Source organism: Vigna umbellata, chromosome 1, assembly GCF_029865625.1.
Source record: "Vigna umbellata cultivar VRB3 chromosome 1, Vumbellata_1.0, whole genome shotgun sequence".
NCBI lineage: Eukaryota > Viridiplantae > Streptophyta > Magnoliopsida > Fabales > Fabaceae > Vigna > Vigna umbellata.
Window position 1 is genome coordinate 73,092,261 of NC_142165.1, and position 20,433 is coordinate 73,112,693.

The window sequence follows — 20,433 nt, forward strand, 5'->3', positions numbered from 1 at the left end:
TTGATTATAGATCATCAGTCCTATAATATCTTATTTAATAAATGAGATATTACATAAGGAGAGTGAAAAAATTGATGTAATAAAATAAAGTTTTGGTATATATTTAAATTATTTTTTCATTTAACATTTTACTATTTTTATTTTTAAATAAAAATCTATTATTTTTGTAGTGTTATATGTTAATATAGTTATTTTAAATAAGTGTAACAATGAAGTTTCATACCTTGATTATAGATCATCAGTCCTATAATATCTTATTTAATAAATGAGATATTACATAAGGAGAGTGAAAAAATTGATGTAATAAAATAAAGTTTTGGTATATATTTAAATTATTTTTTCATTTAACATTTTACTATTTTTATTTTTATTTTAATTATTACTTTTATAATATAAAAAAGTGAATTAATAAATATCAAATTATTTTATTTATTATTTCTCGTATAATACAATATAGAAATATAGAAACATATAAACAGTGAAAACCTGAAAAACATAGACATAATTCACAAATATAATCGATTATATGAATGCTTATGTGCAAATCTTCACTTAAAGAATGAAAAGTTTAACTCCTAAAAAAATCGCTTTTGGTGGGAAATATTTGGTTTTTAAACTTTCTTCTGTTTTTACGTCTGCATAAACAATATTTACTTAATTACAAACACGCTCTTTAATTTTTGTGAATAACGATTTAATTTAATTGCTGTTAGACGGTTTTGAGACTAGGATTGATACAACTAAAATATTAATAAGTGTTGTTAACATCTTTCTTTCACATAGTTAACACATTAGTAGAGGTGAATTAGCAGTTGAATTTTGAATTTTATGGCAAAAAGCAAAACCTATCCCATTAATTTCCTTAACTTTTGTAGACGTAACCCTCCTATTTTTAGCTTAAACCAATGGCTAATGAGGATCGTAACCCTTTTGTCCAGAGTTTAAAAGTGGAGTAGTGGTGTGAAACTATAGCAATAGTGACTTAGTTTCAAAGTAAACCTTGGCAACCATTTCACCTTACTAATGAAAACTTCATTATGAAGAAAACATAGGAACATGCATTGATTTGATATGACAAACTTTATGGTGAGGCTTGAGTGAAGATAGAAGGATTAACAAGTTGAGGAAGCGAGAGGAGCAATCAAGCACGTGCGATATGTTAGATCTCCTCGGAAGGCTCTGTTGATGCATTCAGTTTTTTGCCTCTTTCACTTTTGCTGTTATTGGCAAATTTCAAGCTTGCATGATGGGACCCTTTCTCCTTCTCCTTTGAGTTCCACTCAGCTAAGTAGTAATCTTCTTCCGTGATCTTCTTAGACGAGGGACCACAAAACATTCCACCCCATTGTGGAAAATAGATTAAACATATTGGCAGAGTGCATATTATGATCATCACTCCCATTAGAGTTATTCCTCTTTCTTTTGAAAACTTGGATCCTTTGAAGAAAATTAGCTGGGTCACAACTGCACCCACATTGCCTCCTCCTCCTGTCATTCCAGATATCACCCCCAATGACCTGAATATTTCCACAATATTAGAATTGATTGTAGAGTTATTGGCATAGTGCTGTGCACTTTGTTAACATAACTGTTAACTTTCAAATTTGTGTTAAGTGTGCACGTGTCTGTGATTGCACATTACTCATGCTATTGAAGATGCATGAAACATGTACGATATGTTAGATAATCATATTCATATGATTTAACATGTTAGATGGGTCACTTTGCCTGCTGTGTCTCATGATCCGATGGATCATGATAAATTAAATAACTAAATTAGCATGTTTTTTTTTCTCCCTTTATGTTTAATTTGAGTCTGACTCTTAACTATTGACCATTATAATGGAAATGTTGAGTTGATGAATTTGCTAAATAATGCTATTGGTAAACAAGAGCTGCAGAGTTCTGGGTAATTTGACTCCACTCTTGAAAACCCTCTGGTTCATAAAATTCTACAGACAAATGGAAGAAAAGTAAAAGCAGTTTAATAAGGATATCTTGGCTTTAAAAGCTGTTTCTGAAAGAATCTCATACTTGTCGACTCCAAAATCTAATAACTTTCGAAATTTTTTTCCAAGACTAATGTTCAAAAACTAAAATGGAAAAACAGTATTCTCATCCTCTTCTTCTCTGCTGTGGTTGTAATTCAAGGATAAACTATCTAGAGTGGTGGTGCATGCGGTGAGATATGAACATGATGTAGGTGTTTATCTGTATTCTTATTAAAGAAAATGAAAGAAAAATTGAAAGTAGAAAGCAAACACATCCAAGGTCCTTAAAATTGAAGTGATTTTGATTGAAAGAAGGAGTACAGAGAACGCACCTTCTTGAGACAAAGGGAACAATCCCAAAGGTCATTCCACATGCGGCTTGGACAAAGATAGAGAATATGATCATAATAAGGACGGATACACTTAAAGATCCGACAAGGCCAAGGATGATGCAGAAGACACCGGCCAAGGTTTGGCACAGCCATAAAGCCCACAACCTCCCTCTCATGCCAAACCTCTTTCCCATTACATCTGATATATAACCCCCACCAGGTCTAGAAAACAAGTTAGCCAACCCAAAGCTTGCAGCAATGATTCCTGCAGTGGGGAGTTTCAGATTAAACCTGTCATAGAAGTATTCAGCTATGATGTTGTCTATGGTCAACTCCACCCCAAAGCAGTAGCCGTAAGTCAACGCCAGAATCCACCCTCTGTAGTTACTGATCCCATGATACACCACTCTTGAGAATTCGTCTTTTGCTTTCTCCCCTGACTTCTTCAACCGCTGGAAGTTTCCATTGGGCATGTCCTGCCCAAATATCAGGATTGAAAATGCCGTGAGCATCTGGAACATGGCAGGGACAAAGAATGCAATCCTCCATGCTGTGAATTTGGTAGCGCCAATGTCACGGATGAGGGAGAATACAAGGGGCATGATTAGTTGGGTGGCTCCTCCTCCGAGGTTGCCCCATCCGCCGGAAAATCCGTTTGCCGAACCGACCACCGGAGCAGAGAACATAGAGCTCATCCAGAACTGTGTGGAGACAAAGGTGGCCAGGGAGAAGCCGGTGAAGAAACGGACAAGGAGGTACGAGGTGGGTGAGTTGATGATGGAAGTGAAGTACACAAATGGTGCTGTGAGGAGGATGAGTGATGCAGAGGCCAGGCGCGGTCCAACTAAGTCACAAGCTGTTCCCATTGCAATTCTTGCTAATACTGCACCGGAAACCGATGCAACACCAGCATTTCCAATGTCAGTGGCTGTGAGGTTCAGGTTGTCCCGGATTATGGGAAGGAGGGGTGGAGCAGCAAAGCTAGACACAAAGCATGAGAAAAAAGAGATCCATGATAGGTGAAAAGATCTCATGTGGGGTTTAGCTACGGAAAACAATCTGAACTCGGTGGCCTTGTTTTCAGAATCCACGGGTAGAGCAAACTTCTGTTGCTCAGATTCTTTCACAGCTGCAGCTGGGATTTCTGCTTCCATGCTTGTAACTGTGAATCAGGAATTATTTTCTCTCAACTGTATAAATCTGTTTCCCTTAAGAATAGGCCAAACAAATCATAAATTGACACTTTCTCAACAATTACATATAATAATAGTCCCAAATCACACTAGATATGTCAGACAATTTGCGAGTAGTAATTACTGAAAGTCGCTTGTAATGAACAGGCCTAACATACCAGGGTCAGTATTGGACTATCGGTTTGGAAAATACAAGACCTTTATGTATTTGTTGTTACAAACCACGTTTTAACCACTGTTCTGCGCACCAAGGTAACCAAACCAACCACTCTTTCTGTCTCTTGGTAGAAAAGTAAATGAAAACTATTCAAGTTGATTGAAGGGATTTAAAAAATAATACCTAAAGCTTTTCTAGTCCTCTGGGGTTGTCAGAAGTTAATTTTCATGTCATTATCTACTAAAAACCTGGCATATTCTTGAGGAATGAGGAAGAGAAACAGAGCTGCCAAGATAGCTAAGTAGAAGATATAAAAATAAATGTTGTTGTCTTTTCAAGGTTGGCAGTTTCGAAAATTCCACAAAAATGATTGGTTAAACTGAGACTTGGAGAAATGTATATCCAAGAAATGACTTTTCATGGTTAAAAGAGGTGAAGTTGGGAGCTCAAAAACTCCTACTGACGCCGAGTCTCATTTTTTTTATGAACGAGGTTGGAAATCAAAGACTAAATTACAGGACTTTATGAAGAAACAAAAATTCAAATCTTTCGCTTGCAGATGATGCTGACCTTATCTAGTAGTACAACACATTTCAAGCTAAGGAATTGGTTGAAGCAAAGGTCCTTGCAAACAAGTTGAGTAACATGCATTGACTTTAGATAGGCGTTTAGAATTGTGAGCTTGAGGGAATAGTACTATTGAAAATTAATGTATATAGCAGGTGGCATCTCTGCATGAAAGGGAAATTGTAGGCTTTGTGCTGTCATAGAGCACTAGCTATTAGGTAGCTCTCGATTTTTCTTGAAAGGGAAATTTTGTAATAATCTATAATTTGTGTTTTAAACGTTATTATTAGAAAAACTAAGTAAGTTGCAGTTAAATAGCAACGCGTGTTAAAAAGTTACCTTGCTTTTAATAAGGTTAAAAAGAGTGTTTGGACAAGTTTATGAGCTTTAATTAAAATAGAAAAATTAAAGAATGGAAGGTAGAAACAAAAGAGAGAAAACATGGAAGATGATAACAAAAGAGAAAATCAGTTTTGAACGGAAAATTATGGCCGGCCAAAGATTCTACAAAATATCAGAAGCAGTGGGTCTTTGCACACACAAACCAGAAATTGGATCTAGTTTGATATGGAATCAATCTAATCAATTAAAAATCTAAATGATTAGATTGAAATTAAATTTAAATCTATATTTCTAAGAAAATTACATTGAAATTTTATAAACCCAAACTAGACCTTCTTTCTTACAAAAAAATTAGGTATTTATAAATTGTTTGATATCAAATTTAAAATTATATATTTTTATTTTAAAACTAAAATAATCTAAAATCAAATATGTATAAAAATAAATATTTAGACAGAACATAAAATCCACGTGTATTCCACCTGAATAATTTCATAATTATTAGCGATATAAAAAACTAAATATATCAATAAAAGTATACATAATTTTACATGTTATATTTATTTGATTTAGTGAAAAAAAAAGTTATATTATATATTTATATTTTTTATGTTTTCAATTTTGAATTCTTAATAAGTGTGTAACTTTTTTTTTTCTTAAAAGAAAATTGTACACAAAAGTCATTAGTCAAATCTAACTCAATTATCTTCTAGTTTAGAAAATGTTACTTTATGTTCATTTATTTATGTAACTTATCTATTATTAGAAAATAATATATTAATAAATTACTTTATTATTTATGTTTATTTTATTGATAAATATCTCAAAAATTAATTTGTTAGTCATTTTACATTATTAATATTTTATTTCTTTATTTTTATTTTGCTGTTATATGTCTATTTATTTATTTATCTTAAAATAAAAATATAATTTTATATTATTTTTTTATAATTTTAATTACTTGATCATTCAATAAATTATTTAAAATGTTAATTTTTATAACTGTTTTCTTCATTTTTAATAATATAAAAATATGTATAAATATTTGTATATATTAATTGTACACCTTTACATATCTTATGATTAATTGTACATATAATTTATATATTAATGTACATTAAATATAATATATTAATTGTATGTTAATAATAAGAATGGTGTATACGTGTATATCAATTTTACAATTATTTCCATATGAAAATATTCATATTCATATGTGAAATTAATATTTTTTAATAAAATTATTAATTGTTCATTTAATAAATGTACATTTTATGTACAATTAATCATACGTATAATTTTATAAAATTTAATTGTACATTTTAAAAAAATAATTAAAAGTTTTAATTAAAAATTAATTTTAAATATTATTTTAAAATTATAAATTATAAAAAAATAAGATACTAGAAAATTTATTTTATTGTCTATGTTTATTTTCGTTGACAAGTGTTTTCAAAGTAATTTTTAGTTATTTCATTTCATTAACTTGTTTTTACTGTCATTATTTATCTATTTATTTTAATTTTAAACTAATTTGTCTTAAAATAAAAATATAATTGTGTACTATTTTTTATTTTTAATTTTACTTTTTTATAATTTCTAATTAATTAGTCTTTTAATAAATTAATTTTTTTATTTTATTGTAATATTATTTAACTTTTTATTTTATTTTTAAACTATTTTTTCCTAAAAATAAAAATATAATTGTATACTATTTTTTATTTTTAATTTTACTTTTTTTTAATTTCTAATTAATTAGTCATTTAATAAGTTTACTTTTTATACTATTCTTTTCATTTTTAATAATATAAAAGTATGTAGAAATAATTGTATATATTAATTGTACAATTTTATATATCTTATGATTAATTGTACATATAATTATATATTAATGTACATTAAATATATATAATGATATACTAATTGTATGTTAATAATAAGAATAGTTTATATGTATATATTAATTAAAAATTTTATATGTATAATTAAGGTTTAATGGTTTTCATTTTCATAAGAACGTGTTAAAAAAGTGTCAATTTTGTCCTCAAATGTGTTAATGTGTATAAATAAAATATATTTGTTCAATTTTTTAGAAGCAACGTTAATTGTATGGTGATGTGGCAAAATCGTGTGATGATATGGTAAAACAGTGTGGGGAAGTGATAAAACACTTTTGTAACGAGTAAAAATGTGTAAATGTATTGTGGAATTGTGTTCTTCATATGTTATTTTAATTGAGAAGATTGAAGCTTTGCCCAAACTAAAGTTTGAACCTCAAGTAAAGTTTGAAGTTTCTGCTATTAACAAATATTGTTTTAGTGCCTTTCACTTAGGAGCATATCCTTGGAAGGTCAAAGGGTTATGATGGATCCGGACCTCAACCTTCTATATAGACTTCAATTGCCCTAACCCCAACTCTTACCCTTGGGAAGTCCACAAATCAGGCCAAACAACCATTGGAAAAGGATACTACTGTTACAAATAATTTTATATCACTACGCACATCATATTCTTTCAGTGAGAAAATAGATCATGGCAAAGAACTCAAAGATGTGAAAACAAAAAAGGTAGAAGAGAACGATGACAATCAAACTCAAGAGTTGCATCACCAAACAAGTAGATCTAAGGAAAAAATAAACCAGTGAATCAAAGTAGGTATACTTACTTTGGTAAAATGAAGCAATTGGGTTGGCTTTCTCCCTTTGGTCGTTCAAAAGGATTGTTGTTAGCATATCTCCTTTTCCAAGTAAATCTCAACCTTTCTTTCCTAGAGCAAAGTCGCTTGGTGTTTCTAAATAGGTTGACAATAATCTTTCTAGCAAATTGAAATTTCCATGCAAATGATATGTAAGTATTGTAAAATTGTTTCTCTTCTTTGTTGTTAGAATTCTCAATTCGTAAACATTCACTGCTTAATTTTTTTAAACCCTGTTCCAAAATTTTCACATCAGAAAGCCTTTATGGGTTACATGTCAGAAAACAAATGTCACGGACACCACGAAATTATCACCACAACATGCCCAATCAGTCAACTTTAATTATTGAAATAGTTGAATAAAAATGGACTTGATTGATGCATAATGACACATTTGAAGACGAAATTGACACTTTTTCAAAAGTAAAAGCACTTAACTGTTACGGGGATCACCCGAACAATTAAGCCTTTATGGGTTACATGTCAGAAAACAAATGTCAGGGACACCACAAAATTATCACCACAACATGCCCAATCAGTCAACTTTAATTATTGAAATAGTTGAATAAAAATGGACTTGATTGATGCATAATGACACATTTGAAGACGAAATTGACACTTTTTCAAAAGTAAAAGCACTTAACTGTTATGGGGATCACCCGAGCAATTAAGCTTATAATTAATATCATTAATATATAAATTTTGTACTAAAATTATTAATGGTGAAAATAAATGTAAAATTAATCATAGGTATACTTTTATAAGAAAATGTAAAAAAAGATAATTAATAGTTTGATTAAAAAATTTATTTTAAATATTATTTTTAAATTACACAAAAATCACAGTGATATCGTTTAGAAAATTTTAATTATTTTTTATATTTCAGTATTTCATTTAATAAATTAGTATGTGTATTGTATGTTTATATGATAATATATTGATTTTTTTTTATATGGATATATGTTATGTGATTTAAAATGGTATTAATGTTTTTCAGAACTATATTGATAATTTTTTCATACTTACACATAATAGATTATATATATATATATATATATATATATATATATATATATATATAATTATTATAGTTTTATATAATAAAAATATGTAATCTCAAGATAAAAGTTTAATACTAAAATATTTTTACAAGTGAATTTTTTGATATTAGAATGTACAATGTGCATTATTATGGGTTGTAAAAAATAGTTAGTCTTTATATAAATGAAAATAGTTAATGTTTATATGAAATAGTTAATAATAGTGGGCATGATTATCGGTCAATTTAATTAATAATATGCATTTCTAAAAATGGTTAAATATGTTTTTAGTTCTTCAACTATCAAGTGATTTTAGTTTTAGTCCCTCTTTCAAACTTTGGTACACTTTGATCTGTGTCCCTAAGAAAACTATAATTTTTCGTCCTCCAAAACCAACGATGTTAAAATTAGGCTGAGCTAGCTAACGTCTGGCCACGTGTGATGACATGTTTCCTTCCTAACGTTTGCCACGTGTGATGACATGTTTGATGACTTGTGGCTAGTGAGTAATTCAAATGAATGAAATTAGGGTTCTTACTTAGTTAAATTTGAATTTTTTGACGCGAATCAAAATTAAGGTTTGTAACTATCTTTTATCTTCAAGGTAAATTGAGAATCGCAATTACGGTTTGTGAGTAAGTTGGTGTTCCATCCATTTGCTTGAGTGCTTGTTGTGGGTCCAATGGTTGTTGCATTCGGTGTCAAAGAAACGTGATTCGAAGAAGGTAATTTTGTACTTTTGGTTTTACTATTGCTTTGATTTGGGTGTAAACTTTTGATGTTACAATGTAGGTTTAGCAATGGTTTTTGACGTTTCTCTGCATCACATGGGGAAATTCATGAAGAATAACATACTACAATATATGGGAGGAGAAATACACGTTATAAAAGGAATTGATCCTGACATGTGGTCTTACTTTGAAGCAGTGGGATTTGTTAAAGAATTCAAATATGGTGCAGAGTTCAAGCTATGGTGGAAGGGGTCGAAACAAAAGCTGATGAACAATCTGAGAATACTCAGTGATGACAGCGAAGCAATGTTGTTGGCTAACTACGCAAAGGCAAATAACGACAGGGTTGAAATCTATATGCAACATGTTCCTAGTGAGGCAATTGAAGTTACGTTTCTTAGTTTTGGTGAAGAGGCAGATGAAGTAGACATACAAGAGATGGAGGAAGAGGTAAATATGGGTCATGAAGAAGAGGTTATTATGGATGGACAAGATGCTTATGTTGGTGAAAAAGATGCTAATGTGGATGAAGAAGATGATTATGTTGGTGAAGAAGATGGTTATGTGGATGAAGAAGATTCATGTGTTGGTGAACAAGATGACGTTGTGGATGAAGAAGATGCTTATGTTGGTGGGGTAGAGGGGAATGTGGAAGTAGAAGACGTCCTAATGGATGACCAAGAGGAAGAGAGGAATGTTTGGGGCGAAGATGTGGGGATGGGTGAGGAACAACCTTATGTTGTTGAGGATGAGGATGAGGAAGAGGGCAATGTGGTTGAGGGCGAAGTGGTGGAGAGGTGGAGTAGAATGAAAAAGAAGAAGAAAACTGTCAAGAGAAGAAACATCGGTGGTGAAGGGTCATTTATGATCAACAAAAAAGTTGGAGAGCATGAGATAAATGAAGATTACAATACAAATGAGTTGTCTTCAGATGTAGATAGTGATGAGCTATCAATTTGAATAGGATGAAGTTTCCAAAGTATAGAGTAGATGATATGAGCAAGAGCTTCAAATTTAAATTGGGGATGAAGTTTAAGTCATTGAAAGATTTTAAAAGTGCGCTACTGGAGCATAGCGTTTTAAATGGAAAAGAAGTGAAGTTGGTGAAGAATGATTTGAAGAGAGTAAGGGCAGTTTCTAAAAAGGGATGTGGTTTTATAATTATGGCTAGCAAGGTAGGAGGTAGGCAAACTTTTAGAGTGAAAACTCTGGTTGGGCGTCACAGGTGTGGAAGGGTTTTTGGTAACAAAAGTGCAAGTGTATAATGAATTGCACAAGTATTAGTAGAGAAATTTGTAAATGTGGGAGGCATGACAATCAACCAAATCATAGATGAAATCAAGAAGTCATTTAGTGTTGGAATAAGTCCTTGGAATGCTGGAAGAGCAAAGCAAATTGCAATGAATGCTTTAGTTGGTGATGGAGAACGACAATATGGTCGTCTTTATGATTATGTGGCTGGATTGTTAAGAGTGAAGGCTAAAACCTTCAAGATTAAGGTCAATCAAGCCCAACCCACTTTGCCACCAAGGTTTGGGTCATTTTACATGTGTTTAGAGGGTTGTAAAGAGGGGTTCTTAGGTAGTTGTAGACCTTTAATTGGGGTAGATGGTTGTCCTTTGAAGACAACATATGGAGGTCAGTTGTTAGTGGCAGTGGAAAAAGACCCTAATGAAAAATATTTCCCACTAGCTTTTGCTGTGGTTGAAAATGAATACAAAGACACATAGAGGTGGTTTTCGACACTACTGTTGGGTGATATTGGGGGCATAGATTGTAAACGGTGGATCTTTATTTCGGATCAGCAAAAGGTACTTAAAATTGAACATTATTTTGTAATTTCATTACGTAACGTTTGATTATGTATTAAAGGATCATGTGATTTGTTTGCGGTGATTAATGACAGTATTTGAGGATATTTTGAATGGGGTGGAGCACAGGCTGTGTTTAAGGCATTTGTACAACAACTATAAGAAGAAATTTGGTGGAGGCCTGCTCATTAGAGACCTTATGCCAAGGCAACATACTTTCAGGAGTGGGGAAAAAATGGGTGAGTTGAAGAATGTTAATATTGATGCTTATAATTGGTTAATGCAAATTCCAACTAAATGTTGGTGTAAACATGCATTTAGTGCTTATCCTAGATGTGTTGTGTTGATCACTAATTTGTCTAAGTCATTTAATAATACAATTTTACTGGCAAGAGACAAACCTATAATTACAATGATGGAATGGATTAGGTCATACATTATGAGTAGGTTTGCAACTCTTAGAGAAAAAGTAAACACATATCCTGGTGATGTTATGCCTAAACAAAGAAAAAGGCTGGATAGGGAAGTTAAAAAGAGTGGGAATTGACTTCTAGTTTGGGCAGGGGTTGCAAAATTTAAAGTCACTCATGGCTTTATAATGGACAAGTTTGTAGTCGATCTAAGTAATCATAGTTGTAGTTGTTACTTTTGGGATTTGGTAGGAATACCTTGCAGACATGTTGTGGTTGCCATTCATTATAAATTAGAAAACCCAGAAGATTATGTTCATCCATATTACAAGAAACATGCTTATCAAACTTGTTATGCACCTGAAATAATTCCAATCAATGGACAACAACTTTGTCTTACATCTAATTTTCTGTACCACTACTACCACCCACTTATAAAACACCTCCTAGGAGGCCAAAAAAGTTAAGAAGAAGAGAAGCTGATGAATATGTCAGCCATTCAAAGTTGTCCAAGAAAAATATTGGTATGAAGTGTAATAGATGTAATGAATATGGACACAATGTAAGAAGTTGTAAAAAGGGAAAGAAAAACAAGGTAATTCTTACTATTATGTTATTTACAAGTTCAGATATTTACAAGTATATGAATTCTAACTACCTTACTCCTTTAACAGACCACAAAGGGAGCATATGGAAGAACATCTACATCAACTGAAGAACATCTGGAAGAACATACTTCAACTACAAGACCATCTGCATCAACCTCACAAGGTCCAAGAACATTAGGAAGGGGAGCTGCCACAAATGGAGGGGCTGTATCAACATCACAACCTGGAGGGGCTGCAACTATGCATGAAGGGGGAAGAAGAACATCCATAAGACTACTGGCTGCACAAATTGTAGGGTCTCAAGCTAGTAGCAATTGAATTTGTAGTGTAGGCATGTCATTTTTGTAATGCTTTTATGTATTGAATGTGACCCATTTAGGGAGACCATTAGTAGTGAGCACAATATTTTCGAACCACTTTTTTGTCCTGTAGTATCACATGCAATGTTAAATAAACTACTAAGGGACCACTTTTTTGGATCACTTCAACGTTTTAGTTCAATGACTTGTTCTATATAATGGTATGTGACCACTTTTTAATTGTTTTGTATTTGTGATTGTTGTCATGGAGTTATTTTAATTGTTTACAGTCCATTTCAGTCATTGTGCTTTAAATTTGTTGTTGGAGTTGTTATTTTGAATGCATTATGGGGGTTCATATCTCATAAATTGTGAATCTGACTTGTAAAAATCCCTATTGTTTGTTAAAAGTCCAGGTTCAACAGCCAAGTCCACTGCCTCAACTTGTTATTGTGTTCAATTTCAGATAAAATTATTCTTTTTTACTTCATCCTATGAGGGAACCTTGGTGGTGCTTTCTCGTATGATATTTCGTATCAGATAAACTTACAACCACTACGAATGCACATACTTCCTTCTCAGGGTTGAAACACATGATACAACACCCACTTATATGTTCAAACTCTTTGATTTTAAACAACAACAATAATGTTGATACAAATGCACATAATTCCTTCTCAGGGCATAATTCAACTCAACTTGCAATATTTTATTGAATTAAACAATATAAAGTTCTGCTACAACACAACATTACCAATCTAATTACAATTTATCTTGAACAAAAACATAATACAAAACATCACTATTAATTCCCATGACAATACAAAAAAGACCAACATCATTTTCAAATTTTTTCTCTCTTGCTCTAATTTCCTCTTCAACTTCTCGTTTTCTTCCTTAGATCCAATACAACCTTATCCTTCTCAATACAGACTTCAACTTCTTCACTCTTCCTTTGTAAGCCTCCTTGAATTTCATAATCTCCTTCATCAATCCATTCAAAGTAGTTACAGTTTGAATTACTCTGCAAAACAAATTACAAATCATTAATAAAAACTTCATCAGAATAAGTAAAGCATTTTCTCACTTACTTCCCAAAATCTACATCAATAAAATAGTCTTCCTCTGTTCTTCAATGTAGTTGCCTTCAACACCAACAATCTTTCCCCACAACCACAGATTTTTGAAGCTAAGTGGGAGGAGGATCCACATGTTTGGGACATTCTTGAACCAGTGCTCCTTCAAGTGCAACCAATTCCTCCATTGTCAACTTTCATTTCCCTTCAATAGTGATTTTAAAAGTAAATGAACTTTGTTCCCTTTAGTCCCAACAAAACCTTATATCCTAAATCCATCCCTCTATTCCCATGAAAGAGAAAAATCAACTTACATGACCAAGTAGACCAATGCTCAAGAAGACCAAATCCAACCTTTTGCTCTTCACCCTTATTTCAAGCTTAAATGATGATCTCGTTTTTGCTTTTCACCCTTGAAACCACACTTTTAAGCAAACTTTACTAATCAAGCTAATAAAGCACTGTTCTGACTTTGCATTGAAAAATACCAATGTGGCAAACATTAGCAAGTAAACATTTCATCACACGTGGCCAGACGTTAGCCAGCTCAGCTTATTTTTAACGACGTTGATTTTGGAAGATGAAAAATTATAGTTTCCTTAAGGACAAGGATCAAAGTGTACCAAAGTTTGAAAGAGGGACTAAAACTAAAATCGCTTGATAGTTGAGGGACTAAAAGCATATTTAACCCTTCTAAAAATTATAGAATTAGTTTATTTTTAAGATAAATAAATAATTACTTTTTTAATTGTCATAAAAAAATTGTTATAAAAAATTGTTATGTAATAATTTTATTTATACAAAATTATTAATAAAAAGTATAACTATTTTTTTACATTAAATTATTATATAAGTATTTTAGTTGTTGAATATTCGTCATAATTTTTAAGTAAAAATTAAACTTATATTATTTAGTAAAATTTAACATGAATTATATTTACATAAAAATTTGTATGAAGTTTTAAATAATTATATTTATAATAAAGTATATTAAAATATTTCATTTAATAATTATATTAATACAACAAAACAGATTGTTTGAAGCTATAAACATATGATATGATGTTAATACAATTATAAGAAAAAATAATTATACTAATAATATATATTTGAGTTAACTAAAGAAAACTACTAACCGACCATGAAAAATACTTTACAGTATCATCGTCCTCCACCAGAGATGCTTCGACACCTATTTGTCATCTGCTCACACCAATAAGATGATCATTGCAAAAGAAAAACACAAATACACAAGAAAACAATAGGGTAAGCTAATGTTGTAAACGAATTTTCTACGACAATTTAAATTATATCATATATAACCAAAACATTTATCAAATACAATAACTCAAATAAGCACACATAAATAATTGACACTAGATTCAATTATCTGGATACATGCCTTTTGACATTGAGTTTCACTATAGGCATGCACTTGCAGTAGTATTTATACTATGTAGAATCATAAACAAAGGGGTTACCACCTTACTACTCACAAGGTTAATCCCCTTCGCAACTAGGATCAAACTAGTATCCTGTGGCTAAGACTTCTTGCCATTCTCTCCTCCACCCAATTCCTCTCTATATGATGAGTTGAATGATTGGTAAAATATATTGATACCTCCTTGATGAACCCTCAATGTTAATGCATACACAAGCTCATCACAACAAAGAAATTCTCCTTGAAATTCTCAAGCACAATCACCACACATATCCATAAAATATCATTATCTCAATAAATCATCATAATACTCATAAATATACATAAAGTACATTACAAATCTATCTCAAACAAATAAAAGGATATGAAAAATAAAAAAACACATAATAACGTTCAGAGTCATTCAACACAAGACCTCTTACAAAAGAGAGTGCTCAATGACAATCTTGGTGCTTAGCGCTAAACCTTTTTGCAAAAGGTGGCGTTCAGCTATAGTTCTGGCACTCTGCGTCTTTTTTCTTGTAAGACGCCTTGTTTAGAGACATCATTCTTCTACTTAGTTACCTAGAATTAGATTGTTCTAGACCTGCAGCTTACGATGGTGCTCAACAATGTCTTACTACCGCTCAACAACAAAGCTTTTGCATTTATGTGTGCCCAATGGTAGAAGATTGACGCTCAGCGGTTTGGAGCTAAAATGCGTCCAAATTGCCCAAATGAACTATCACTCAATAGATGCAAATTTAGTGATTTTTGAAAACGGAACCTATTCAAATGGTCAATTTGGCATTTCCTTCTTATTCCTTGATTTAAAAAATAGTTTTTAATATCATGGCACATACCAAATGACTCAATTGATCAGATTCTTATTTTCCCAATTCAATTCAAGTTCTTGTTGAATTCAAGTTCTTGTTGAATTCTCCTAAGGGTAATATTTCTCAGGGATGAGGGTATGAGTACTTGGTCGTCTTAAGCTCTTGATCTTCAAACTTAATTTTCTAGTAACGCTAGGAATTGCACGAACTAGGAATTAAGGCAGGCTTATTGCGCCGAGCGAGGGATCGGGTTCTAAGTAATTTAGTGAGTGACATTAACATTAATGTAAAAAGAAGAATTCTTATATACATGAGAGTAAACTTGGTGAAATCAAACCCTAACAACATATTCATCTCATATTAAACAACATTCGTTCATATTTGTGTTACTCTACTATTGATCAATTTGCATTCATATTTAATTTTATGTCTTTGCATTTGAAACCAACAATCTCGTTTCTTTTAAGTCTTAATTAATCGAGTTATCACACAATTGTTTAGTGTCGAGAGTCCTCTGGGATACGATACTTGGTCTTACCATTTTATATTACTTGTGCGATTTGGTACACTTGTCAATCCATCAACAAGGTGCGACGAGCAAGGGAGGTGTCGGAGGAGAGACGGTACCCGATGGAGCCGCTGTAGGGAGCTTGGCATTGAGGGAACAAAATGCCTCAGCTACATAAACCCTTATTTGCCTTGAGGGGTTAATGCGAGGTGAGAAAAGTGGAGAATTAGCTCTAAAAATTAAGAGATTTGACTGTTGAAAAATGATAAACAAGAAATTGGAAACCATTAATATGAAAAAAAGAGAAAAAGTTGGACAGCAGAGGAAAGAATAGAAAAAGTACACCACATCAGCACGAAGTTAACGTCGTTGCTGCCAACTTAATGGATAGGACTTCATTCATACAATTTTTACAACTTTAGGACCTAATCTATGTACTTTTAAAACAGGATATTAAGCTGAAAAAAAACCACTTAACATAGAAACCAAGTAAACATTTAATCTTTTTTTTAAACTCTTTTGACGTCGAATGTGAGAATGACTAACATTATTAAGAGAGAGAGGAGCGACCGACGTTAAACTCTCATTTTGTAGTTATCTTCTTTTCAACTCTTATTTCAAAGTCATTTTATAAGTTAATTAAAAAAATTGAATAATTTTTATTAGATAATTGTACGTACCTAATCCGATAAATATACTAAGTACTATAACCTAATAAGGTTTATTCAACATTATTAACCTAAATTTTTTAAATTATTTTCTAAGAGATATTTGTTGGTATAATTATAATATATTAATATAATATGTGATTAAAATCCGATAGTTTGATTATATTATAATATTTTATAATATCATATATTAATAAAATATATTGTTAGTAAAGTAAAATATTACATTATTATTATAATTATGATAATTTAATATTTAATTGATAAATTTGATATTTTCTTAATATTATTAGTTTATCAATCTAATAAAGATTCATAAATCTAGAAAATACATATATTCACTATCTTTTATTAAAAAAAATCTAAACTTTCTTATTATTAATTTGAGTATCCAAGTAACTTTTAAATATTTAACAACAAAGTAATATATTTATGACCCTTTAATAAATTTAAAGACTTTTTTAATGAATACGCAATCCACCCAGAACTAGTTTTAAAAATTAAATGTTTCTTTTGATTATTACAAAGTACCCTCTTTCGTTTATCAATATTTGTAAACAAATTGTGACTGTCAAAAGAATTTATATGCCAATGATCTATTCATGTAAAATCCAATCGAATTTATTTAATTGTTTGTTAGCTTTGATAAGATGGGGATGAATTATATAATTAAACAGATTGTTCGGATGCAAAAAGTCATCAATCTATGTTTCCATGTAGAAAAGTTGTGATGTTACAGATCAAGTTGAAGTCGACAGGGGTAAAAAGGTAATTTCAATCACGTTGACCTTTATTAAACTAAGACTTAAACTTTTCTTATCCTATATATATTGTTTTTCATAAATTCATAAATTTAGTCTTTAAATAATTCAAATTATAAATTTAATCTTATCATATTTTAAAATTAAACAATTTTATTTTAATATTAATATATAACCTAATTATTTTGAAGAACATTACATATTTATGCTCATTTTTGTAATAGATTTAACAATCAATTTAATATATTCCACTTTCATGAATACGTTAATAATTTAATAATATATTAAGAGTAGATTAAAATTACTTAATTTTAAAATTAGAAGACTAAATTTGGTTTAATACCCAATTTTGTCCCCAGTTTGGTTCGGAAATCTCAATTTAGTCCCTCGTTAGAAAAGTAATTGTAATGGATCCTTACTTGTACATTTGTGAGTCAAGTTAGTCTCTTCAGTTAAATATAAGCAAATAGCGTTAATGGGATGATGATGTGGCAATAGTTAGTGGTTAGGTGTCAAAACGCAATAGTGTATGTGCTTACGTGGTGTTGAATTAGAGAAGTTTGGATTTTATTAGAAATTGAGTTTATTTTAATTGGGGATAAATTAGCAGCTAAACTCATGTGGGAAGGATGGGGTACCTTGCACCTGAACTCACACGAACGGGGAAACCCACCACCAGTTCTGATGTTTACGCTTTCAGAGTGTTGTTGGAGGTGGTGTGCGGGAGCAGGCCCATTGAGGTGAAGGCATTGCCGGAGGAGCTGGTGCTGGTGGACTGGGTCTGGGAGCGGTGGCGCATGGGGGCGCCGCTGGCAGTGGTGGACCCCAGGTTGGGTGGGGCGTTTGATGAGGTGGAAGTTTTGGTAGTGATTAAAGTGGGGTTGTACTGTTCCGCGGAGGCACCAGAGAAGAGGCCCAGGATGAGGCAGGTGGTGAGGTATTTGGAGAGGGAGGTGTAAAGGAAATCAGAATACTCTCATCTGTCAACTGAATTAAAGAGTAGATTTCATTGTGCGCCCAATTTTTGTTTCTAATTCTGAATAACACAACAATAAGGGATCAGAAACAAGAGTTTTTCAAATCAGAATCAAAAAATAACCGTAATTTTCATTAGATGCATGCTTTATCGGGCCATGTAATTAACCAATCAAATAGATGAAGGCCTGAAACAGTATATTAATACCACCCAACATGTTTGCATCATTTGGCTAAAAAAAATAGATAAACAACTCGTAAAATATAGCAACCGAAAACATTTTTTTTCACGGTTATCAAAATAGAGTAATCTATTAACCACAATCCAAATAAGGCCACTAACAATGTAGGCAACTCTGATAATGCAACTGCCAAATGATATTATCATTCATTGAACACTTCCTCTCATTGACATAATTTTGTTTATATTTCCTATATGAATCAAGGGGAGAAAATATAAAGTAACAAAGAAATTATTAATTTAGGAAAATACATCTAGAAATACATATGACAGATATCAGGAAAAAAAAATCTATATAACAAAACTGTAGAAAGCAGCGATATCTCTCCATGCTAGTGGTTTTCAACGAGAAAGCCTGCTCAGTAAACTCAGGTACATGCTCTCGAGTAAGATCGTAGCAACAATCCAGCAATTATTTTATAGCTTTAATTCTTCCCTAATTCAGGGAAACCATTTGAGTCAGTAATAAAACACATCTAAGAACCTACAAATGCAATTTTTACCTCCCATGCCCGAATATCGTCCTCCGGAATGAACACCGAGTACTTAGTATAATTCTTGGGAAGGTGCCAAGTGTATTGAGTGTAAGCCGAACCCGGATGAAAAAACACAAGTATACACCCAGCTAGCATTGAATCAAAAGCAGATCCTCGGGTATAGGAATCCCCTTGAGGCTGAAGGCAAAAAAGTGACCCTTGAAACATCTGCATTATGCTGCTCGGGGAATGACACTTACTCTCACCAAAATCACACTCCAACAACTTACCCACCTTGGATCTCTTACACTGATCAATAATCTGCCCCCGAATCGATTTCGGGTTAACCGGATGCGGAGCCCCGGCGAAAGAAAACAACCACTTCCTCTCCAACCTCCACATCCTCTCCTGCCAAATGAAGACATCATCATCCTTAGCAGGGTGAAAATAGGTGGGATAAGGAATCCCAAAATCATTCGCATTCCAGGGACTCGACTCCACCACAAGCATGGACATGTTCCGCGCCGCAGGTAGAAACAAAAGCTTGTTCCCTCAATCCGATTCGTACACTATTGCGTTTTGACACCTAAACACTAACTATTGCCACATCATCATCCCATTAACGCCGTTTGCTTATATTTAACGGAAGGGACTAACTTGACTCACAAATATACAAGTAAGGATCCATTACAATTACTTTTCTAACGAGGGACTAAATCGAGATTTCCGAACTAAACTGGGGACAAAATTAGGTATTAAACCACTAAATTTATAGTCATAATTTTATAGAAGCTAAAATTGCATATATGAGAAGTGATAGAAAAAGTCAAACTTGAAGCAAAAGGAATCTAGAAAATCTAATGAATGTTGCTACGTGGAAACGGGATATTCACTTCATAACATGCTCATAATTGAATCTCTTATTTGACTTTGTGCACTTGGTTCGGACCACATAGATGGCATGCTTCACGTCACCACCAATTTGCTTGTTTTTCTTTTGTTTATGTATAATTTAATTTAATTGAGACATTGATGGTCAAAATATATGGCTCTTACTTAGCATAGTAACGTTGATCCACTTTTGAGGGACGAGAAAAAATATTAAAGACAATAATTACATACAAATGTTTTCGTACCATGTTTTTTCTTTGTCAAATCAAAATGATGATTAAACCATAATTGATTTTTGTTTCGGTGTACATTTTCCTGTGTGTCTCTGTTGCTCCTGGATGTCTGGGATGCGTGTTCTACTGTCTGGGATGTTTGCATTTCTAAAATGTTTCGGTGTACATTTTC

General features: G+C 32.0%; 1 protein-coding gene and 3 pseudogenes across 1 annotated transcript; 2 read left to right on the forward strand and 2 right to left on the reverse strand.

Annotated features, from left to right (window-relative positions):
* Window positions 1-824: 824 nt before the first annotated feature.
* NRT2.5 (nitrate transporter2.5) lies at window positions 825-3,927 on the reverse strand. Its single transcript, XM_047319730.2, has 2 exons — window positions 2,324-3,927; window positions 825-1,517 (listed from the first exon to the last, which is right to left on the reverse strand). The coding sequence occupies exons 1-2, from the start codon at window positions 3,475-3,477 to the stop codon at window positions 1,160-1,162; spliced, it is 1,512 nt and encodes a 503-aa protein (XP_047175686.1). The 5' UTR covers window positions 3,478-3,927; the 3' UTR covers window positions 825-1,159.
* Window positions 3,928-8,999: 5,072 nt separating this feature from the next.
* On the forward strand, window positions 9,000-10,778 carry LOC148206256 (uncharacterized; annotated as a pseudogene).
* A 7,296-nt stretch (window positions 10,779-18,074) lies between these two features.
* Window positions 18,075-18,404, forward strand: LOC148206257 (L-type lectin-domain containing receptor kinase S.4 pseudogene; annotated as a pseudogene).
* A 733-nt stretch (window positions 18,405-19,137) lies between these two features.
* Window positions 19,138-19,653, reverse strand: LOC148206258 (xyloglucan galactosyltransferase MUR3 pseudogene; annotated as a pseudogene).
* Between the last annotated feature and the right edge of the window lie 780 nt (window positions 19,654-20,433).